Source organism: Podarcis tiliguerta, assembly GCF_965153285.1.
Source record: "Podarcis tiliguerta genome assembly, chromosome: 1".
NCBI classification, from domain to species: Eukaryota; Metazoa; Chordata; class Lepidosauria; order Squamata; family Lacertidae; genus Podarcis; species Podarcis tiliguerta.
The window spans coordinates 79,209,671-79,233,436 of NC_139534.1; the positions used below are offsets into that span (position 1 = coordinate 79,209,671).

A 23,766-nucleotide genomic window follows, 5' to 3' on the forward strand; every position below is an offset into this window, starting at 1 on the left:
ATGGACACAGCCATCCTCAGTGCTTTTTAAAGGTGCCAATACACACCATGAAGTTGTTACAGTAAGTGTCACACTTGGGGTGCCGGTACTGCATACCATTGAGTACCATCGGGGGGGGGGGAGCACTAGTCTAGATGAGAACTATGTTTCCTAATGTCAGCAGCACAGTCTGGTGATGCTGTTGTTGCAGCATTCAGACACTAGAGGGAGAACAGAAAGTCCAAAGGAGAAAGGCAATACCCACTTGGCCACTGCTGCTCCACCCAGAAGTACATTTAGAGAAAAGGAAGGATAGTGGAGCGGTATTTTAAGGTTGGAGGGTGCATGGAGTTAATGCTGAGGTAATCGGAGGTGACATCACTGGGCGTGACACAGGCTTTCCAAATCTGGGGTGGGCTCAGGAAAAAGGTTGACATGAATTCTGTTCTGTCAGACCTCCAGGTATAGGATGGTATATAAATTCAATAAATAAAAATAAATACAATGAATTGTAAAATAACATCCAACATAAATGACGCAGGTTACAATTACATTTTTTATGCACACTTTACAAACTACAGTGGTTTGGAAAATACACAAATCCAAAATTATTGTACAGGATTTAATATTCTTACACACACACTTCACACCCATGCTTCATTCTACATCATAAATTTATATGGACTTCTACGGCTGCTTTGAAAGGAATGTAGAATTCCACACTGGGTTCTGCCCCCTTAATCTGCCTTTGCCGGATGTAGCAAGGTGTTGCTCACCAAGAAAGTATTCTGTGCTACCTGAAAAAATTCTAGTGCAATTTTAGCCAACTCCATGATGGTTGAATGCTTTTTAAAACACCAGCAGGCCTGAACATGGCACACCATCACACCAGCACTGCACGCAAGTAACAAAATACCGTATTTTTTGCTCTATAACACGCACTCGACCATAACACGCACGTAGTTTTTAGAGGAGGAAAATCCGTAGGCATGCCACCCGTAGGCATTCCCTCCATAACAGACATTTTCCCTTACTTTTTAGGAGGAAAAAAGTGAGTGTTATAGTGCAAAAAATATGGTATTTGGGGACCTGAATGCAGGAGCTTCTTTAGATGCAATTTTTCTTTGAATTGCAGCTCCTCACACAACCCCAGTATGCTGTGGGGCAAACTATTTTCGAAAGCCTCACTTGTAATGTGGGGATGAAGTAAGGTTTAATTATGCACTGGTTATTATTATTATTTTATAAGACAGATGCCCTGCTAGATGAATAAGGTTTTGACCTGCAAATAACTATGGCAAACATAGCTGAAAGTCCTATATATACAGCTCCGGGCCTTTTGTCTGATGGTGTGCAGAAATCACTGTATGCTTCATTTAGATCTCAGGCACAACACGTTTTCTTTTAAATGTATGCAATAACATGTCAAAACCAGATCCTGTGAATGGCAATGCAGCCTCACAATTGTCCTTTGCTGGGAACTGTCATATTAATAAATAAAATGAAGCTTTACAAAGCAGAGTCACAAGCACCCACTAACAAGGTGTGGGGAAAACTCACATGAATTAAGACGCAGCTTTTTTGGCACAGGATTTAGCCTATTATTATATAATGCAGAATTCACTTGTAATTTGGCAGTGACTAGAAGGGCACATGCTCATAGAAAAAGCAGTGCGAGGCCTGTGAACTGGCACCTCACAGATGTGGTAAACCATATTATTGATAAGCCTTCTCTGCTGATCTTTCTTTTAAAAAAGAAAGTCATAAATGTGACGTATTCTCTGTGTCCCCTTACCCAGCACCACAAAAATTCCACTCTTGAAATCAAAATTGAATCTAGTTCAGTAACTTTAAAAGAAAGGCTTCCAGGGAGAAGCGTAAAAATTCTTGAGAAACAGATGCACGTAATATATGTTGTGGCTCAGTCTTGGTGCTGTGTGTTGTGCAATAAACTGGGCATTTCCCCCCATATAAAGTGCAGTTGTCAGGTGTGTACCACTGTGACCTCATTGAAAATATGCTCAGTGTTTAGTTTAGATAACTAAAAAGGTGATGGGGTGGAAGGTTTGGTACATTGGGAAAAATTACAGTATGTAAATGAGGCATGCCAGATTTCTCATCCTATGACATGAAAAGGACAACAGGTTGGGAGAAGTAACACAGAGGGCAGACATCACCAAACTAAATGCTTCATCGAAAGGATGCCATTTTGTCCTAGCTACAATCAAATGGTAAGGCAGGGATGAAGTGAGCCAAAAGAAAAGATACCAGGTCAACATTCAATTGGAAACCAGCACCTGCAGAAAAATCCCTAAATTGCTCAAATCAGTGAACAAACTTGACTTAAAATCTGTTAAGGATCAGGGAGTACACTTTAACCAGCTTTGATCTATTGTTCTTACAAGTCTTCCACATTGGTCTGGATGAAATCCCCACAGTTCCTTTCTCTGGCCATAGCAGGATGGCTCTCATGTCCCAGGCCTGGGTGGGTTTGAGTCCTGATAAAATATCCACTTGCCAAAAGGGATTTATTATCTCTGCTGGCTCCTTGTGAGTAACTCAGTTCCACATAGTGTGCTTAGGATGTGCCCATCATTAAAGGATAAAAGAATTAAAGCAAATTCTAAAACTGACAGGGTAGGAGAGTCCTATGTTAGTTTGCAGAAGCCCTGCTGCTTTAAAGATGAACAGAAACCCACAGTTAAACTGGTCAAGCACCACCTGAGGTAGAATCCTGAACCTAAAAGGCATAATTGCTATTAGGTTATAGTACAAATACACTGCTTTAAAAATAACCAGTCTATTCATATCTGTTATACAGTGGTACCTCTGGATGTGAATGGGATCCGTTCCGGAGCCCTGTTCGCATCCAGAAGTGAACACAACCCGCGTCTGTGCATGCACAGGTCACGATTTGCCACTTCCGTGCATGCGCAAGACGTTATTTTGAGCGTCTGCGCATGTGTGAGCAGTGAAACCCGGAAGTAACATGTTCTGTTACTTCCATGTCACCGCGGAGCGTAACCTGAAAATGCTCAACCTGAAGCATATTTAACCCGAGGGATGACTGTATAAGTTTAGAAGGATTTATGTAGCCTGAATTCTTGTACCTGCATAGTCTTAAGTGCATGGCTATGCAATATTTTAAAATGTTTCAAATCTGTTTAATTGTACAAACTGACTGATCTTGAAATGTTGTGGAGGGATTTAGGAATACAAATAATGAAACTTCAGTACCCCCCAAAACCAAACCTTCTAGGCTCTTTAGGAAGTGGAGAGGGGGGATATCACAGTTTTAAGTGCCTGATATAGAAATGCCATAAGTTTCTGAGCCTCGCTGAAGGCAGGAGTGGAAAAGACATGCTAGTTAGATAAGAATATGAGTGGCAGAAAAATGTATAAACTGATGCATGTATGTCCTCTGAGTTTAATAGGGATTATGATTCAGTGTTTGACCAAACTGCGGGAGGCAGTGGAAGACAGGAGTGCCTGGCATGCTCTGGTCTATGGGGTCACGAAGAGTCGGACACGACTAAACGACTAAACAACAACATAATTCAGCACTATTCTACTAGATTACAGCAGTGTTCCCACAAACTTATTTTTCGTTATTCTTTGACCAGAACCACAGTATTTGCTTTCACAAATTCCAAAATGTGTGTCTGTCTGTCTGTGTGTAAAATAGACCCTCATTTTATTTTTTGATTTTATTTATTTAAAATATTTATATTCTGCCGTCCCCATGCTCAATATACTCCACTCCATAAAAACGAATGTAGGACAATATGCAGTATTTGACTTACTATAACCAACCAGCCCACTAACAGAGTATAAACAAGTGGTAACTATTTGCACTAAAGTGCATACAGTGATGGAAGCACCAGAAATGGGGGAGGAGGGGGGGTCGATAAAAATTGATAAATATATGGGCTCATTTTGAAATTAGTTTTCAAGCATGTGTTCTTTTGAAATCTATGGGTTTGGCTTTTTAAAAGGGACAGAACTGTGGATTCAGCGAGGGAATCTGATATATAGCTCATTGTACTTTCTTATTGACTTGGATAGGTTGGAAATATGGTGTCCATTCTTCACATTTTCTAGGGTAACTGCATTTGCCGCAGGCTTTCTACTTTCTTGCTCCCTCATTGATCTCACCGCATAAAGTGTGAGTTACAAATTCCTGCACAGTTTAGATGATGGTCTGGGGAGCCCTGATTGGCAAACTGCTGCTCTTGGCATTGGGAACAACGCTGCATATATAGCCCCAGAGTATGGTATACGTCTATGGAGCAGTTTTTGGGTGTTATTTTGATAAGTGTCAAGCATTTGATGATGCTAGTCCAAAAAATATGGAGAACAATGAATTCCCCAATACAATCCTCAAAGTCTATTGTTGCTATTTTATCCAGTTATGAATCTAGAGAGGTCCTGCAAAGAGCTTCCCTTGGTGACTTCATATTTGCATATTTGACAGTGAGTCTGAAGCAAAAGGGTATTTCATAGCTTGCTCTCTTGCCATCCATGTGCGTTCTTTCCAAACTTGTACACTAACCTTCTGTCCACTCGTTCCAAAATACCAGTTTTATAATAGTATCTGCAACAACAAAATTGAAGTTGGACTTAGAAACAGCGTTAACATACAGTACTATGTTAAATGTTTTACTATGCTAGTCAATAAGACATTCTTTTTGAGAGACCACACTAGTCTTCTGGCAAAGGGGAACTTGTACACATACAGCACAGTTAAACTGCTCAGAGTTCAACACTTTCCCAGACACCATGAAGTTCAACTCCCTCCTTTTGAAACACTGGGCATTACATTTGTTTTCCTAAGAAAACAGTTCAGAGTCAAATTCTAGGATTGTTGCCAAGGGAAATGGTAAGGTAATAGTATTAAGCGGCATATTCACTGGGTAGGTTGGCAAATGATCTGTTGACTAATGTCTCATTATCCTCATTTATTCTACTCACAGATTTGACAACATGATCCTATCTTTAATCAAAAGAGCCATAGCTGTGTCTCATGACCTTTGCATTATACAGCATAAAAAAATCTTTGGAACAAGTTAAACTGTGAAATCAGCTGTCTTATATAATACCGATTAAATAAATAGCTTACCTGAGTGCTCTGCTTAGTTTTTCATAGGTCATTCTATCGTTTTTCTTTCTTTGCCCCCACATCTTTGCTAGAGCATCTGATTTAACAACTCGAAAGATGCCTTGGTCTCTGTCTTCCCATTCCAGAATACCACTGTTCTCCTCAGGAGACAGGAGGAGGTCTCTTACAAATTCCCATAAGTGAGAGCTCTGTAGACCTTCAAGAATTAAAAGCAGCACATAGATTTTACTAGTAAAAATTCATTTCAGAAGCAAGGCTGTCAGGGTTTTGAGAATTCCATTTGGGTAGGGGGATTATGATGCAGGGAAGGGGAGTGGCACACTACACTGCAAATCTGTAGAGCAAGCTGACATGGGCCATTACAAAAATAACCATGCTTGGCTGGAGATAGTGCTAAACAGCATTTGACTAGACCCCTTTAGGTGTCGCCCTAGGGACTTCTGAAGACTAAATGGTAATAATGCCACTGAGCACATGCAAAATGCTGCTTCCTCACTACTGTGTAGAAGCCACAATCGGTTCTCAAATATCAGCAGTGACAACTGGGACCTGTAACAAATGTGGAGTGCTTCTGTTTTGTGTTCCAGCCCCCAATCATACTTTCAGGATAATACATTCACTTTGTTTCCTCTTGGTTTTTGTAATATTTTCTCCTGCAAACCCCCCCCCCATATGGACATTCAGAATTCCATGGCCTCTGGGCATTCTCAGTCGTCACTGGTCTATTTCTGAATATTTTTACACCCTTAGATGTTGTTGTTTAGTCGTTTGGTCATGTCCACCTCTTCGTGACCTCATGGACCAGACCACGCCAGGCACTCCTGTCTTCCACTGACTCCCGCAGTTTGGTCAAACTCATGCTGGTAGCTTCGAGAACACTGTCCAACCATCTCATCCTCTGTCGTCCCCTTCTCCTTGTGCCCTCAATCTTTCCCAACATCAGGGTCTTTTCCAGGGAGTCTTCTCTTCTCATGAGGTGGCCAAATTATTGGAGCCTCAACTTCACGATCTGTCCTTCCAGTGAGCACTCAGGGCTGATTTCTTTAAGAATGGATAGTGTAATGGTTCTAGGGGTTGCTCGTGCGTAAGCCTGTGCCAACACCTGGCTGGGTTGCCTGAGTGAACCTTTCCTGTCCGGACAGCCACTCACCCGTGGCTGTCTCAATCGCTGGCAGAATCCGTCAGTGGGCATTTCTTAAACTTCTTCCAGCAAAGAAGCTCTTTGACGCCTAGTCTTCTCCTACTCTCCCTGCGCGGAAGCCTTCTGCGCAAGGAGGGCATAGGCAGCGGAGGACCCTTACTCTCCCCACTGGTCCCCGGCAAGGAGTCATGGGACCACCTCGCCGATTCCCCCATCTGCCCCCCTTCTCCACTGGTGCTACGCTGATTCCCTTCCCCAGAAGATGGGCTGCCTCTCCCAATCCCGGGACGTTCTCTGGGATCCCTCTGGAGCTTGCTCTCTCCCTCCGGCACTGATGGCAGTTGCCTGACAGATAGGTTTGATCTTCCTGCAGTCCATGAGACTCTCAAGAGTCTCCTCCAGCACCATAATTCAAAAGCATCAATTCTTTGGTGACCAGCCTTCTTTATGGTCCAGCTCTCACTTCCATACATCACTACTGGGAAAACCATAGCTTTAACTATATGGACCTTTGTCGGCAAGGTGATGTCTCTGCTTTTTAAGATGCTGTCTAGGTTTGTCATTGCTTTTCTCCCAAGAAGCAGGCGTCTTTTAATGTTGTGACTGCTGTCACCATCTGCAATGTTCATGGAGGCCATGATCCTTCATGGATCGTTGCCTTGTTGTGGCAAAGGGGCTTGAATAACTCAGAGGAGCAATGAGCTATGCCGTGCAGGGCCACCCTAGACGGACAGGTCATAGTGGAGAGTTTTGACCAAATATGATCCACCTGGAGCAGGCCACTCCAGTATCCTTGCCAAGAAAACTCCATGGACAAAGACCCCCTTAGATATTTTCCCCTAAATATTTTCGTTTCTCAGTACCCTCATTTTTGCAACACAGCTGTTGGTATTCATATTGATTCATCTCATTTATCTATCACTATACATACCATATTTACTTGAATGGAATGTGCACCATTTTGGCCAAATGACCTCACAAAAATTAGGGTCTGCATTAGATTTGATGGTGCCAGCAAATACTTTTTTGTTTTCAAGGTTTTGAAAATTGAGGTGTGCATTAGATTTGATGGCACATTAGATTTGCATAAATACGGTACATACATACAGTATATACAATGTACAATATGATTATTATGGCATTCTCGTTGCTTATGGGTTGATACCCAGCTGTGCTTGAGTGTTGACACTTCTGTTGAAATTAACTGTTGAACTCCCCATCCCCATGAAGCTGGAGAACAAACAATTTAAGTAAAAGAATGAACTATGAGTGTGCTTGAGTCATCATCTCTTGAGTTCAAGGAGGTTTACAGCTGCAGGAAGCCAATGCTGATAATTTCTGCTGAATCTCTTGTGTTTCCCAAATCCGAACTTGAAATGCGGTGACTCCACTTCAGATTTTAATAAGAAGAGTCTGTATGCGTACATAATAAACTCAGGTTTTGCTCTGCTATATTTGAGACTAAATTGCAAAATCAGATAAATAATAAGAGCTGTTTTTTTTTTAAAAAAATCTCATAACGTATATGCATAACTACAGCTCATTCAACAATTTCAAATAAAAATATCTTTTTTAAAAAAAAGCAGTAAAGGGATATATGCCTGTGGCAAACCTGTGAGAACTAAGCTCAAGTCTCCCTCAACTATGAAACTTAATGAGCGACTTTGCCCTAGTCAGCACAGCCTTCTTTGCATGCTATTCATTCAAACAGAAAACTGATATAATCACCATTTCCACTTTAGAGCTATTCATATAGTTTATGCATATGACCAAATGCCTCCACTCCTACTGACTAGTAGCAACTGGTGTGGTTGGGTGGAGCTGTGGAGCTGCTTTGCTGATACTGCTGCCTCTCCTGCTTGCCAGGATGGGGCAGGGCCATCCAGGTGCACTGATGGCCCCACCCTTGCTGCTGCCCTGCTTCACCCCATCCAGGTAAACAGCAGCAATGCCAGCGCCAGGAGGGTGGCTCCACAGCTCCACCCTGCCACACATGCCACAGCTGATAGCTTCCAAACCAATTCTTCCACAGTTCCTTTGGATGCTCTTCATATCCTGTCTTTATTCATTCTTGTTTGTTCAGCATTCTACCAAACCATCCTCTGACTCTCTTATTTCTTTATTCTCAGGCCTTCGTGCCTTCTCAGCTGCTCTACCCCTTCCTCTGCTTCGTTTCTCCTCCCGACTAAATGTAGAGTTGCCTTTTTTTAAAAAAAAGAGTGTGAGAGAATTCCCTTGTGACAGGAATAAGTATGGAGCTTTCCCCACAACTGGGCTGCAGTGATTTTGTAGCTGTTGTGTCTCAAAACTGCTACTAAAAAACAGGAAAAGCCTAGTTAGACACGGCTGCTTCTTCATCTTTGGACCTTCAAGGCCTACAACACCTGCTTTTTGAGTTTATTCTCCAGTAGGAATCTGAAAAGGTATTTGTCTCTTGGATACTAGGAGTGCCACCTGGTGGCTGTGTGATGCTGCAAGCATTGCAGTAGGTAACTATTGCTTGTATATGAGAACTGGAAGAAACATTTAAACAAAAACAAGCACTGTTCATACAGACTACAAGCATATTTGGAGATGTACTGCAAACAGTGACGTTTTCTATGACGTTTCAAAGGCTATAGATGGCGGAGGTATACCTACTTGTTCTGCTGTGACTTTGAAACTCTTGGCTCTTGATGCCACCTGTCCTCAAACATGCCTTATCAATATCTGGAAAACATTTTTTAAAAAAGCATGGACATAAATAAATATGGATGAATTTCAGGGTCGGGTGACAATGTGACTTAAAGAGGTCAAAGTGTTCACCCAATAACATTCCATGCAATACTAAACCAACATGGGTCTGTGGTTTATCTTAAAATAAAAAATCCAACTTTAACATAAAGATAAAGCAAAATGAATTATTAACCAGAAGCTGGACAGTTAGCTAAGCTGGCAGCCAAAAAAGAGAGAGAAGTACATAAGATACCAGTGGCCAGATTTCAATTATCTGAAAACATGGTTATTTGGAAACACAGTGTGTCCTGATTGTATCTCTATGTAAATAGTGCTTCTACCTACAGCATAATCTGAAGACCATAGTTATGGAGTATTGTAGGCAGTGTCAAAGTTCATTATTGGGCATTGGTACCTCTGTGCTGATCTTTAGACTGATGTTAGTGTTGATGCAGATTTTCCTTTTTTTGCAAGTGCTGGTGTTTTGTTTTGTTTTTTGCAAATGCATGGAAAAGCACAGGTGTAAACCGATGGGTCTGGTTTCTAAGAGACTTGTACAACCGAGAACCACAAAATATGATCTTATATTTACACAGGTCTTTGGTCATGTCCCATTTATTTATTTAATAGCATTTCCAAAGTCTGTCCAAAGTGGCTTGCAACAAAGAAAAAGAGCAAAGAAAAAGAGGAAACTTCAAGAATCAATAAAAATGGAACAAAATAACTAGAAATGCTTCAGGCAATCAAAAATAGGTCTAGGCAGAAATCCCCAAAAGCCTGATCAAAAGGGGTATCAAGCATTGCTCAGTTCCAGAAGGAATTGTTCCATAGCCTCAGGACCATGCTGCAAGGGCTCTGCTTCCAGGGTCAGATTTCACAGAGCACAAATATATGCAAACTAATGCAGGGCTTATTTGATGAACAAAGATGGCAGGAAGGGCAAGGACCAAACTAGCCATTGTGATAAATGCTCTTTTTTGTTGTTGCATTTTATGTGGGGGGAAGAAGAAGAAGAAGAAGAAGAAGAAGAAGAAGAAGAAGAAGAAGAAGAAAGCAAACACCAGCCATACAAATAGGGAGATTAGCAGCATTGTAGTAGAGGTTTTTTAAACCCTTTCCTCCCTTACTGCATTTCTGATAAAAAATACATTGGATCTTCTTTCTTCAACAGTAGGAGCAATTTTCATCAGCACTACAGAAGGGGAAGAAAGGGATAAATTCCCTTTCCCTGCCTATTCTGATCCAAAAATGACCTTGTGCACCTGCCAGTAGCTAGTATTTGTATTTAAAGTGTATGTTAATACAAAGGCGTGTTTTAATGTCATATCTACGTTTGGCCTATGGTCTCTGAGACCACGGATCCCAGACTGTGTAAACTTTCATAGGCATAAACAAACAGCAAAGGCTTCACATGTTCCCTGCTCTGGACTTTTAACAGGAAACAGACTGCAGCAATATTGCACCAACTGATACTTTTTTAGTCTTAAGAAAGCCCCATATAAAACACATTACAGTAGCCAACCTTGGAAATTTCAGTCATTATAGGCAAAGTTCCTATCCTATCAGAAGGTTGGAGGTTCGAATCCCCATGATGGAGTGAGTTCTCATTGCTCTGTCCCAGCTCCTACCAACCTAGCAGTTTGAAAGCACACCAGTGCAAGCAAATAAATAGGCATTGCTGTGGCAGGAAGGTAAATGATGTTTCCGTGTGCTCTGGCTTCCATCACGGTATTCCCTGGCCCACTCCTTGGCCACTTCCGCCAGCCCGAAATGGTTGTGCCAGAAGCGGTTTAGTCATGCTGGCCACATGACCTGGAAAGCTGTATGTGGACAAATGCTAGCTCCCTCGGCCTGAAAGCGAGATGAGTGCCACAACCCCATAGTCACCTTTGACTGGACTTAACCGTCCAGTGGTCCTTTCCTTTTTACCTTTTTCCTGCACAACAGATTTAATTTCCAGAGTGTTGTTTTATGTACCACAAAACTTGCTTATCAATCTATCGTATTTTAAACAATGTGTGTGTTTTCATTTGTTATGTATTTTTGTGGGTTTTTTATTGTAAAGCATCTGTGATCCACGGATGAAGAGTGGTATAGAAATTTAATAAATATTAATAATAACTAAGCTCTTCAATTGTTGCCATATTTCACCCTCCAGGACAGTATCACCTCCAACTTTCCTGGATTCAGTTTCAGTCTATGTGTCCAAATCCATTTGATCACAGCTCATGAGACATAGAGCTGGGTGTCATAAGTACAGTGGTCACACCCAACTTCAAAATTCCCAGTGGTTTCATTCACATAGATTCTAAAGAACATTGGGAAGAGCACTGAGCTTTCCAACACCAGATGTTAAATTTCATGGGACCAGGTTTGTCTCTCCAGTGGTCACCCTGCGAGTTCTGGTCCCTGTGGACTGCTGTATATTGAAGCTGCAGTTACGGCTTTTAGCTATGAGCTTTCACTCTTATCTAGAAAAACACACACTTTAAAAAAGTTTACTTACAATCTTTTTCAGACGACTTTGTATCTTCATTGTCATGAAAGAAGGAGACACCTATAGAGAAAACCATAAAAGTTTTTAATAATAAATGTCTGTATTGAGACTTTTGGTACATACACTGCATTAAAAAAACCCAATCCCTGGTCCAAAACAGACTCTTAAAACTACAATACTGTGCTACTGTTGTAGCATTTCAGACTCCTCCATTACACTTCATCAAAAACCTAGTTTCCCTTGTATATTCCCTTTTTAATTTCCATGTCCTTGTTCCCCTGTCCCAGTCTTGTCTACCTGCCTACAGCACAAGATATGCTTCTGTAAAAAAGATTTATTCTTGTGTAAAATTCACTTTCCACCTTGTTTTATTCTTGTTTCCCCCACACTGAGTGCATTTACATACATGCCCAGACCAAAGTGTGGTTCAGGGAAACGTATAAATCTCTGTGGATGTCAGTTCAATGCCTTGTGCAAATATTACCAGTCACAGTCAGAATGAAACAATCATACTCTGATTAAATCTTTGGCACACTGACCATGAGCCTTGATGTTTTGTAGGATGAAATACAGGTATTCACCACAAATGCCTGCAGCATTGAGAAACTCCTCCTGGGTCATGCCGCACAGTTGTTGGCCATTGATGTTAAAGTGGGAAAATGAAATACAGTTGGCATCCAGTTTGTACTGATCACAACAAAATTGTAGCCACTCGCATACGTTGTTTCTCGTCCAGTATTCGGGGTAAACAGATGTCCAGGAAGAATCAGAACCTGCCACAGTGCAATGAAGGGAAAAAAGCAATACATTTAAACTGTGGATGATTTATTTTAGACATCAAAAGTTTAAATGGAAACACTGTGTTAACAAATATTGGTTAGGGTTAGTTCCAATATCTTTGTGCAAGGATCACAATCTGTGGCAATGTCCTATTATCATAAACAGATAACGGTATATCACACTTGTATAGGGTTGCCTTATAAACTGGGAAATTCTTGTAATGGCCTGGTGGTGGCGGCTAAATTGGCGCCCGGGTAAATGTAAATATCCAGGATTTTGTCTGCTGCCCATTGGAAGTGCTCAACAACTTTTTGAACAATCGCCCCCAAAAGCTGAGCAAATGTGTCTGGATTTTTACTTCTTGAAATATGGCAACCCTACACTTGTGCAGCAGGAGAATTTCTGTTCCTAAGCTGGTAACATTTGGGGGGACTGGCAATAGCTACACGAGCAGTGTTGCACAATGTATTATGGGGCATAGAAATGGGAAGACAGTGGGATGGAACAGGGCAAAACTGAGACAAAAATGACAATTTAGGCACAGAGTTTATGCAGAAATTCACAATCCAGCTCCCTTATTCACTCACTGATTATTCTTTATCCAGGCATTTTATAACATCTGAAAAGAGCTCTAGCCAATCAGTATTGGAGACAAACAGGCAACATGTATGCTTATCAATATTTATTAATCCACTTGGACCTAGCTTTAGCAGGAAATTGATTTTAACAGGAAATCTGTTTTTTTATGATAAATGTGTTATGAATCATGATTCCTTTTTCATTACTATGAAATGGACTTTTCTCTCTGTATAAAATACATTTCTCTCTATATTCTCTACAGTGTCTGTTCTCTACAGCTTGAAGAGACCAAGTCAACTGCTTTTCTGATGCTGAAATGTATTAACCTTGAAATGCTTTGGCGATTGTTTCTAAAACTTGATGGATTGACTTGATGGAGATAAATATCAGCTTTGCTAGTAATAAAAATGCTAAGGCATGTTCCTTTCTTTCATGAATGATTCTTGCCAGGTCTAGTTCAGTCTTCTTGATTGCTTTCACTTCTAAAAAGCTCAGATGATTTTTTTGAAGTCAGAAAACACTCTGTAGAGGTGATTATGTATTTAATCAGTTTGCTAAATATGGCAACTTTAAATCTAGTGTCTTCTCATTTATTTTCATATTCTTTTGTACGTTAACACTTTTGAGGGAAGAATCTATATCACCAACTTGTGCAGTTGGGCAAGAATGGATAGCAATAGTGACTTCAAGAGTGTGTGTGGAATCATGGGCATGCAACACAAAATGTAGAATACCAAGATAGCATAATGTAAAATTCTGAATGAGAGCAATGGCAGGAGAGCGCAATTGCTTGAGGTTTTATTTACTATTTCTGCCACTGGGGAATGGGTCTCTATGAAGAACCTTGTTGCATTACTGAATTGGATTTTTAAAATTATCTGGTGGGAATTCAAAGTCACTATCAAGTTTTGAATGCATTTGGTGAAATTAATAAATTTATGCACTGTAATTTTATACCTATAGCTAAAATGGTGCTATTAAGTATTTTCAGAAAGGAACTTCAGGACACAGTGCACAAGTCATAGATTGTATTTCTTTTACTACCATAAATAATATAAATAACACTCCAGTATAAGAGTCTGGATCTTCCTACAACAGAACAATGGTATAGACAAATATTGTCCTAACAAAACAAATTCATATCTGCAATAAGTGACAAGATCCAGCCTCTTTTATGGATGACTGGTATTCATCTAACTTCTGGAATTATTCTACTACATTAGTTGTTCTGCGATGCTTTCCCAATGCTACTACATTATTGCTGTTGGTGTGTGTGTCCCTGAAAAAGTCCTTAAAAAAAAAGAAGGTGTGAACGTGGCAAAAGAGTGCAGCATCCAAAATGGCCACCATGATCTCATGAGAAAAAAAATGGGATGTCCTGTTTTTTCCAGGACACTTGGCGGGTATGGGATTGCAGCTGGAAGTTACAAAATATGCCCTGACTGGAAATAAAGCAGTATAGCTGCCAAAAAGTTTTGCAGGCACAAATAGTATTGAAAGTCGGATTGTGTGTGACTGCCCTGATAGCATCATGAGCTCAAAAATCATGAATGTGCAGTAAAAACGATATCTGGAAGGAACCTAAGACTACATATAGCCAAACAATTCATAAGGTCAGCTTCGCATAAGGAACACTTCTATGGAACTTGGTACAGTAGTACCTCGTTGTGAGTCCGGCCCATTTAGCGTCCATTTCGTGGAACGTCCGTGGCAAACCCGGAAGTACCGGAACAGGTTACTTTCAGGTTTGCTGCATGCACAGAAGCGCTAAATTGTGCCTCACGTATGCGCAGAAGTGCAAAACACGTGCGTGCACAGAGCAGTGCTTTGTCAAGCGTCCCTTTCATCAAGCATTCGGGGCTCCAGAATGGATCCCGGACTCAAAACAAGGTACTACTGTATATTGCTTTTTCATTAGTCATTGCAGCTTGGCTCTGTACAACCTTTCCCAAGCAACAGGGAGCTATGTGAGAGAGTTATGTGCAGGCGTTGGCTGGTCTAGCTGCACATGGGGACAGAACATCAGGCTGCTCCTTCCAGCCAATCAGGATTTCTGAAGAAACAGGAAGTGAACTTACTTCACCCTCTTTCTTCTCTTGCAAAAGCAGTCCAGTTGTCTACAAGGCCCTGCTGAAGCAAACAAGAACAGAAACTTGCACATTCTCATCCTCAGCTCCTGGACTTGTGCATAGTCTTTAATTCTGACCTGGCCAATTTGTTTATCATGACGAACTCAGCAGGGATTGGCTGTTGTCAATCTTAGTTTCCTGACATCATCATTTCATATTTGCAAATGACGCATTACAACCTAATGTTTGTAAAAAGGGGCCTAAAGTTTATGTGGCACTATACATATGCTGTACACAGAGCTCATAATGTAAACAGAAACTAAAAGGAAAAACAAGTTACAGAAGAAGAAACCTTAGTGAAGTTAAAATGAGAATGGAATTTTTTTTTTGTTCAGTAGCTAACATGAAGATTGAGGAATAAAAAAGGATCAAAACCATGAGACGGGAAATGAGATTTAAAAAATAATTTTCTGAGAAGCAAATATATGTGAAATAGCCAAGAGGCAAGAATTGCATGTAAGTAGTCATGCAAAAAGCAGAGGGAACACAAAGATGAGAAGAGTACCAGTGGCAGATTTAGGGGAACACGAGTTTGGTTGCATTGGGAGCCTCAGGGGCTCCACAACTATGCTGTGGAATGGAAGGCTCACCGAATGTTGGCACACAGGGTGCTGCTAAAATTTTAGAAACCAAGGTCTGCCACTGAGAGCATAAGGGAATGGCATTTTAATGAAATAAAAGGATGTGTTAAGAGAAAAAGAGGAAAATAAAGGAGAAACCATGAAGATAGACACAAGTGAGGAAGGACACCAAGAGGCTTAAAAGTCAGAAGACGATGAAGTTAAGCTTGAAATAGTACAAAAGAAGAAACCAATGAAGAGGAGTATGTGAACAGGAAGCTTTCCCCCTATGCAAATTGTTGATGTGGGCTTTATAGGGCCACAGCACATGGTAAAGAGTTGAGCCCCACTACTTCCCAGCCTAAGGTCCTTATCCAGATCCTGCCAAAAATTTCTATAGCCCCCAACAAGAACCCTGAATTTTAGGGCACAGATATGAAGCAAATGTATTTGCCCTTCAGTAAGCAGAGCAACTTAGCACAAACACAGTTAGTGAAAACATAGGGAAATACTTCTGGGAACAGCTCAGTTTTTGGAATAAGAATGGACCTGGATGTTATGGCATGGAGGTTCATCCGATTCCCTTTTGTTTTCATATTTTTTTATAGCGTATTGTACAACACTGCATGAGATGTTATAATTCTGTGTGCCTCCCCCTTCTCACCAGCCAATGCTGTGAGTATAAGTTGGGAGATGCACAGCACGTATTAAACTCAGTCATGAGACAGATAAGAGGCTGTGCTTTCTCCTCTGCCCCCACTGTTGTGCTACTTTGAAATTCAGTTGTAACTTCCACGGTGGGGAGCCTTCTCTACTCATGAAGGCTCCCTGTGCGATTGAGATCCTTGAACCTCTCCATCTGAGAAGTTGCAGCAGAACATTTGATCAACTGGCATGACAGGGGCAGGTCACATTAAGTACATCTGTTCTTTCCTCTGTGCAAGAATAATAATTGAGCTAGTAAATGTGTTGTGTAAGATTTTACAAGGGAAAGCAAACAAAGAGAAATGAGCTGACAGTAGTTCTGCATCTAGTCAGGCAGAACCTCTAGTTCTGCTCTAAGATGCCTGAAGAGATGGTGGAATCAGCTACTTACTAGGTTCCCAAGGAAAGGTTAGTCAGGCTTCTCTTGTGGATTTCTAAGGCATAGATTTATATTTCTTTGCTTAGGGCTTCAACAAGATAATAATCTTCTCCCTTTCAGCTCTTCGATTCCATGATTTACATGGTAAGCTGCCCTTTCAGCTACCAGAATGTCAAGCAAATAAACCTATTTTCAAGGTCTGAACCTGAAATGTCTTACATATACAATTAAAAAAGGTAAAGAATGAAAGCAACAAATATTTATTTGCAATAAAAAAATGGATACAGTTGTCAGTGAGCCAGGTCTCTGCACAATAAATAAACAAGGGCAGTGTATCTGAAAAGACGGTCAGACACAGAATATCACATCACTGAAAGACATATTTATTTGGGTAGAGGATGTTTTGTTGTGGTTGCAGTGCAATTCAAATTATTAAGTAAAAGTAGTAGCTGGCAGTTACTGTGTTGAGTGCTTGTTAACGAAGCACCAATGTACCCACCTGTTAGGTGATCAAATGGAGGGTAGTTTTCTTCAGGTGCTCCAAACAGTTCTGACCAAGACATCAGGGATTCACATAGCATTGTGTTTGGCAAGAAGGTATTGTGGCTTACTGAGTCCAGCATCATCCTGAAATATAACATTATTATTCTCATTGGTTAATTCCTACACATGCAACCACCACAACAATAGTTCCCCAGTGCATAGTTCCCTAACCCTATCCTCTACCAAGTAAGCTTGACCACTCATGCCTTGAACTGATATATATTCTTAGTAGACTTGCAATAACGTGTCACATTAAACTATAAACAATGTTTTAATGCAGGGGTTGCCAACCTGGCACCTGCAGGTGCCACAGCACCACTGAAGGCCTTTGTTGGCTGCCCCAGACAGGAGGTACAGATCCTGAGCTTTCATTTTTAAAGAAAGGTCAGTCTCTTTCCCCCTTAGAAATAAAGTTGTGAAGCAAAATGTGCAGGCTCCCCTCTAGCAATTTCTGTGAAATGAGCCAGCCTGGCTGCTTTTGTCTGTTTGTTTTTAGCCAATGAATGAAGTCAGAGCTGTGTTTGGACACCAGCCAGTGAAAATTCATGGAATCCTGAGAAGCTTCCCTTCCCCTTTAGTGCTCTGGGGTCATCCCATAAATTTGAATGGTGGAAGATTCAGGGCAGACAAAAGAAAATACTTCTTCACACACTGCCTAATGGAATTTGTAACAAGATGTAGTAACCAACTTGGATGGCTTTTAAAAGGAAATTAGATACATTCATGGAGGATAAGGCTGCCAATGACTGCTAATCATGATAGTGATAGTTTATCTCCAATATCAGCAGCAGTGTGCATCTATGTACCAGTTGCTATGGAACAAAAGTTCCATTGTTGGTAGGCTTTCCATAGCAATTTGGTTGGCCAATGATTGGAAACAGAAAAGATGGGTGTTTGGTCTGATCCAGCAATATGCTGCATTTTGTTTGCATGGAAGTATATATACACTTCTCTGAGCTTTAAAAATAAGGAAGAATTTCTTGTAGTCAAAAGCAAGTATAATATATGAAAACTTGCCTTTGACTACAGCTGCCTTAAAACCAGAGCATTTTGCTCCATTTCATCCATTCCCTAGGCAAACAAAAGAATTTATTTATCTATAAAAAATATTTATATACCGCTTTATCATAAAAATGTATTGCAGCAGTTTACAACAAGCAATTTAAAAACATAAAACCAAACAATACCATCATAAAAAGCTAAGAAGAAGCCAAAAACAAAAATAAATTAAGAGAAAACACCTGTAGACCATTCTGGAGGATGTAATCTTAATTTCCTTCATAGGCCCGGCAGAATAGAAAAGTTTTCAGCGGGTGTTTGAAAGTTGGCACAGAAGGAGCCCACTGAATCTCTATTGGCAGGGTGTGCCAAAAAGGGTCCTGAAATGGGCCTCATAAACTCAGTGAATGACCAAAGACGCTCCTGTTATGTACTGAAGTTCTCACCCTGGACCAGCAGGGGGATACTGTAGATAGTTCAGGTCCACATATGCAAATAAGGAATCGAAAGTGACGTTCATTGATTGGATAGTTACAGAAAATGGTTACTGTTGCGTTCTAGTGGAGCTCTATATAAGCAGGCTGGCTGAACCCTTCAGTTCAGTTCTGTTCTGGCCTGTGAATAAACAAGAGCTGTTTGAAGAATCGCTGTGTCGTCTGATATGTTAACCCACAACTTAACACTGGCGACGGAGGTGGGATGGATGGACAACAGAACATAGCCAGATGCAGCCACCCTCTGAGCAGAGCTGAAACACTGAGCTGAAACACCGAGTGAAATCACTGAACAGAACCAATTCAGAGCTCACTGTTTTGGCTAGAGCTCTATATAAGCAGGCTGGCTGAACCCTTCAGTTCAGTTCTGTTCTAGCCTGTGAATAAACAAGAGCTGTTTGAAGAATCGCTGTGTCGTCTGATATGTTCACCCACAACTTAACAGCTCCTGGATTAGAAACTTTGACATTCCACCCCATCAGGTTGATATTGCGACTCTACATAGTCAAGGCTTTATGTTGTGAACTGCCCTGGGATCTTTGGATGATGGGTGGCATACAAATTTAATAAATAAAAATAAAGACAACTGAGAATGAGAGCAAGTTAATAAATAAGCAAACTTTTTGTTAAAACAAAGTATCTTTAATCACTGCTTAAAAAGTGACAGCTTTGGCCCGACCTCTTCATAACCACCACATTTAGGATTATGTGGCACATCTTCATACTCAGAAAATTTCAGCTCTTTGGTAGGTTTGATCCCTGACATCTCTCTAAGATTGTCAAGCATAGTGAATGTCGGGGTAAAACAGACACAAGGGGGTAGTACAAAATGTAAGGATATGTATTTTGTTATAAAATCCCTTGGCAAAGAACTGGATATTGAATTGTTTGGTTCAATTGATTTCACTTCCACAATAAGAGGGATGTGAAATAGGCTGAAGGAAGGAAGTGACTTTTTTTGCATAGAGGCAGGACTAATATGCAGGACACCCTTGCTAGATTTTCCTGTATCTTAATTAGCTACATAGAGAAGACAAAAGCACTCAAGGTGCTCAGGGCTTGCTATTTGTCAAGGGATATACATACTGAAGTTAATCAAGTATGATTCAAGCTACGGGAAGAAATGAACAACTATTTGAGTTATAGCCCTGTCTCACCACAACCCGTGGAGATCAGTTAACACCTTTCATTGAGAAAAAAAAGCTGTTCACTGAGATTTTGAAGGAAACTTTATTATGGCTTTTGACACAAAACAGCCCATTGACTGTTCCATCTCAGATTACAATCATTTCTGAGGAAAGAGAAAATTGTACTGGAAGAATTCTGAGTCATCCTATAATGTGGCTAATCAAATAAGAGCTGATGTTTGACAAAAGCAATACATCAAAGGCGGATTGCAAATTTACATTTTCTCTGAATGCTAATTTCCTTCCCTGCAACTGAAGTTGTATACAAGTGGATTTTCATGTGAAAATGAGGTGGCAAATTCACTTTTTATTTTGGCAGCCCAGGTTAAATGTTTGAATCAGCCCTTATTCTCAGATTTAATGAATGCAATTGCTCTTTCTTCTGTTCTAAGGAATCTGAATGGTTTCAGGATTCCTGTTGCCATAGATATATGCATTTGACCTTGGTTCATTATTCACTAGTACACCCTTCATTCAAAGAAATCTGCCAGAAATGACTAGCTGAACCTCACTGGTGGATTCAAATTTTGCCCTTTTATTATTATTAGCATTTCCAAGCAAAACCAGGTGTGAGACTGCTAGTACTTTATAAGGTGGAAATAGCAGTTCATAATTAGTTCGGCAACTGAAGCTAAGCTCTATCTACCTTTATGAAAGTTAATAATATTGCATGTTAGAACTGTAACTGAAAGGCAAAGTGACCTTAAACATTTGACTTTAAACCTTTCTATTACTGCTGTTAAACCTTTTTATTGCTATTCCATTGTTCCCCTTCTGGGGTAGTTTGTCCCCTTTTTGTCCCTACCCTGCACTCAGCTCTCACCTGGGGCACCTAGAAGCTGTTAGCATTTGACAGTGGCTACACCCTGGCCGGCTAAACCAGGTGAGGGTAGCCGATGGGTCTCAAATGCTCCATGAGCTAGGAACTTTCCCTGCATGCAAAGACAACAACAACCTCTTTATCCTACATTTGATGTTCTTATGTGGTAAACACTAGTTGCCAAATCAACAGTAAATTACTTGCCTACTCATTTTTTAAACTCTTCACTTCCTTCTAGATGAAGTTTCAATTAGGGCTGAGCAAAACCTGCCTCCCCAAATTTCCCATACTATTTGTGGGTGGCAAAAGGGGTGGGCGGGCTGGGGAATTTTCAGATTATGAGGACATTTACCCACAAAGCTCACTTCTGAGAAATTTGGGCTCACATAATGTTGAATGACAGTCTGTTGTTAGTTCATATTGGAGGATGAAGGAAGCAGTGAGTTCAGAGGGCATAAACTCAGATACACAATTACTGTATACATTTGCTTGTGTAAGTGCCGAGGACTTTGTTAGTAATAGTAATATCTATTGTTACAAATAAACAACATATAAAATAGCCTTCAATAGAGCAAATTTGACCCAAACCAAATTAAATAGTCCTCTCTCCTCAAATTCTTGGTCTATGTCTATGGCAATGACAAGACTGGTAATCTGTACTTCAAACCTAGAAGAATAGGCAGCAAAGATAACTGAAGCAGCATGACATTTTAACAAGACTGAATGGAAGTTCCTAGCCTTAAATCGCATTCCCCCACCTGTCTTCCCCCACTTCAGAAAAGAAGATATACACCAAAGCAGGCTGCCAAACAAGGTGACGTTTGTCACTGTGAGCCACAACCAATTTAGCCTGGAATCTTGACTTGACTATCATAAGCTTAAGAAAAACGGTTTCTTGGCCCCCTCCTCTATTTCCAGCTCCTTATTTGTATTTCTAACAAAATAATTATTGGAAAAAGTCTGTGACAACAATATAGTTTGTGGAGTAAAAGGAATACAATACAACAAGGTGATTGTTATAATTGCAGAATCAGGAATCGTATGGTTTCCTGGCAATTACTTTTTAGATCAGATTTGCAATATGAATCTAAATGCACCACTTCAAAAACAGTTCCATGGACCTCAACAAACAATTAGGCAGTTTGAAGTATTCATGTGCAGGACTAAAAAGGAAGGAAGAATTAATTTTATATATTTTACAATTTTGCCAACAATGTACTTCAACATTATATCTGTTAATTGAAGGAATACTCAGAAATAAAATCAAAATGAGGCTTCTGAAACCATTTTAGTTTCTAAAAAGTAGAATTTTGCAGGACTAATGAAGTCTCCTTTATCACATGATAACTAATATTCCATATATTCTATATATTCCAGATATTCTATTATGAAAAAGCTGAACAATATCCATCCAAAGTTTTTAGCACTGTTACGCCTCATTGGTTTCAAAAAGAGAATTAAGCATGTGCTTTAAATCTTTTCCATTGAATCCAGAGGGATTTAAACGTAGGGCATCTTTGGGAGAAGAAAAGGCTAAGGAGTAAACACTACATAAATTCGGAGTGGCGTTTCTAAGATGGTTGGATGGCGTATTGTATGCCTCCTTCCGAAAACTCTTGCAGTCAAGTCGGTGCCAAATGTATTGCTCTGCTTTGGATCATATCAGTGAGGCTGAGATGGGATCATTGTCTGAGCATCCCAAACTCACTGCCCAGGACTGCGGATGGGAGAGGTCATTTTGGTGTTGCTAACACAGCAAAAACATTGTGTGAAGCAGCAGTTACAGGTTACCAGTCTCTGCAGCCACAGAAGGCACTGTGATTCTCCCATGGTTTGAGTTCACCCCCAGAGACATACTCCATTGTCTCTTGAGGCAGACGGATGCCAACAAAAAAGTGAAAAAGATTGGCTGGATCATTACCAAGATAATATACCATTATACTAGTGAATAAAATTTCTTCTGGAATCATCTTTTACTACAGACACCTCAGTATCTGGTAGATTATCAGGACTCTGGTTCTTTCTTTGCTTCCACTGGCTAATGGTCAAAGTGTATTGTAGTTGGAAACACATATTCAAAGTTATATTACTGTTATTGTTCACACCCACATACATCTCCTAGAAAATTCAAGCATTGCCGTTTTTAGATTAAGCTCTGCATGTTTCTCTTGAATCTACGTATAGCTTTCTTACCGGCAACCACCACCAGAGGTCTCAGCAGTACAAAAGATAACATTTATTTACAGAAGATCTCAGCAATGCCTTCCACACCCACTAAATTGATAAATTGGTTTATGGTGTCGATCCTAGATAAAAACACACATTTGCATGTATTTGTTTGTAATCTGATTTGCAGGATTAATTATTTTTATACGCCAGGCCTTGGCACCATTCATTAGAACGATGAGGATTTCAACATTACCCAGTGCTGTGTTCCCTCATGTACAGCAAAATTCATTCTTGGAGACCAGTGGCAAGAGCGGAAAGTTCTTTAATGAATATTTATAGCCTTGCCCTTGCCATCTTTTCTTAAAAGGAAGTCTTACTGTTTTCAATGCAACCTGCTCCCAGTCACAAGCAAGTATGCATAGAATTGCAGTCTTAATGTTCTTTGAATGATCTTCAACACAAAAATTAGACCGGGTGCCATGATAGAAGTGCTCCTGTGTTGTGTTTGCTGTATGACAAGAGCACAAAGTGCATCAGATAGCAGTTCGGTTAAGAGCTTGAACAGATTAATGTTGCCAGCCTGGAAAGGGTGACAGTTAGGGCAGAAAACACCGGTGACAGGTGATTTGCACTGCTCAGTTGATTTGCACTGCTAACACCACACTGCGCAGGAACCTCCTTTAAGACCCTTCAGCTAAATAAATAAACAGAGCTTACGTGCTGCTGGGAGTGCTTATTCTCTTCTCAAGGAATTGTTAGATCCAAAAGCAGGTCTCCAAAGCCAAGAGGCTTTCCGGCTCTGCGAGATGTACACTGGAAGGAAGGCCACCTGTGGTTCTGTGATATATGGAACACTCTCCAGACAGGTCTGTTTGGTTTTTCAGGTTCTTATATACACACCCCCTTTGATGACAGTGATAATAAACAGTGTGACACAGCTGAAAGGAGAATGAGAGTAAAAAAAAAATGGT

The 23,766-nt window shown here is 40.5% G+C and overlaps 1 protein-coding gene and 1 long non-coding RNA gene across 2 annotated transcripts in view; one reads left to right on the plus strand and one right to left on the minus strand.

Moving 5' to 3' along the window:
- The window catches only part of LOC310682755, an 80,396-nt gene that overhangs the window by 19,567 nt on the left and 37,063 nt on the right, over window positions 1–23,766 (plus strand). The window lies entirely within an intron of this gene.
- On the minus strand, window positions 518–23,645 carry ELF5 (E74 like ETS transcription factor 5). The gene is made up of 7 exons (XM_083441960.1): window positions 23,513–23,645; window positions 17,083–17,210; window positions 11,991–12,224; window positions 11,461–11,511; window positions 8,880–8,948; window positions 5,099–5,294; window positions 518–4,573 (listed from the first exon to the last, which is right to left on the minus strand). Exons 2-7 carry the CDS (start codon window positions 17,207–17,209, stop codon window positions 4,477–4,479), a joined length of 774 nt encoding a protein of 257 aa, XP_083298086.1. The 5' UTR covers window position 17,210; window positions 23,513–23,645; the 3' UTR covers window positions 518–4,476.

Coding starts and splice junctions, on each gene's coding strand:
- ELF5 (XM_083441960.1), bottom strand. CDS start 17,209: ATGATGCTGGACTCAGTAAGCCACAATACCTTCTTGCCAAACACAATG. Junction 11,512..11,990: donor ACAAAACATCAAGGCTCATG/GTCAGTGTGCCA, acceptor TTTTCTCTATAG/GTGTCTCCTTCTTTCATGAC. Junction 5,295..8,879: donor TCAAAGTCACAGCAGAACAA/GTAGGTATACCT, acceptor TAATTCTTGAAG/GTCTACAGAGCTCTCACTTA.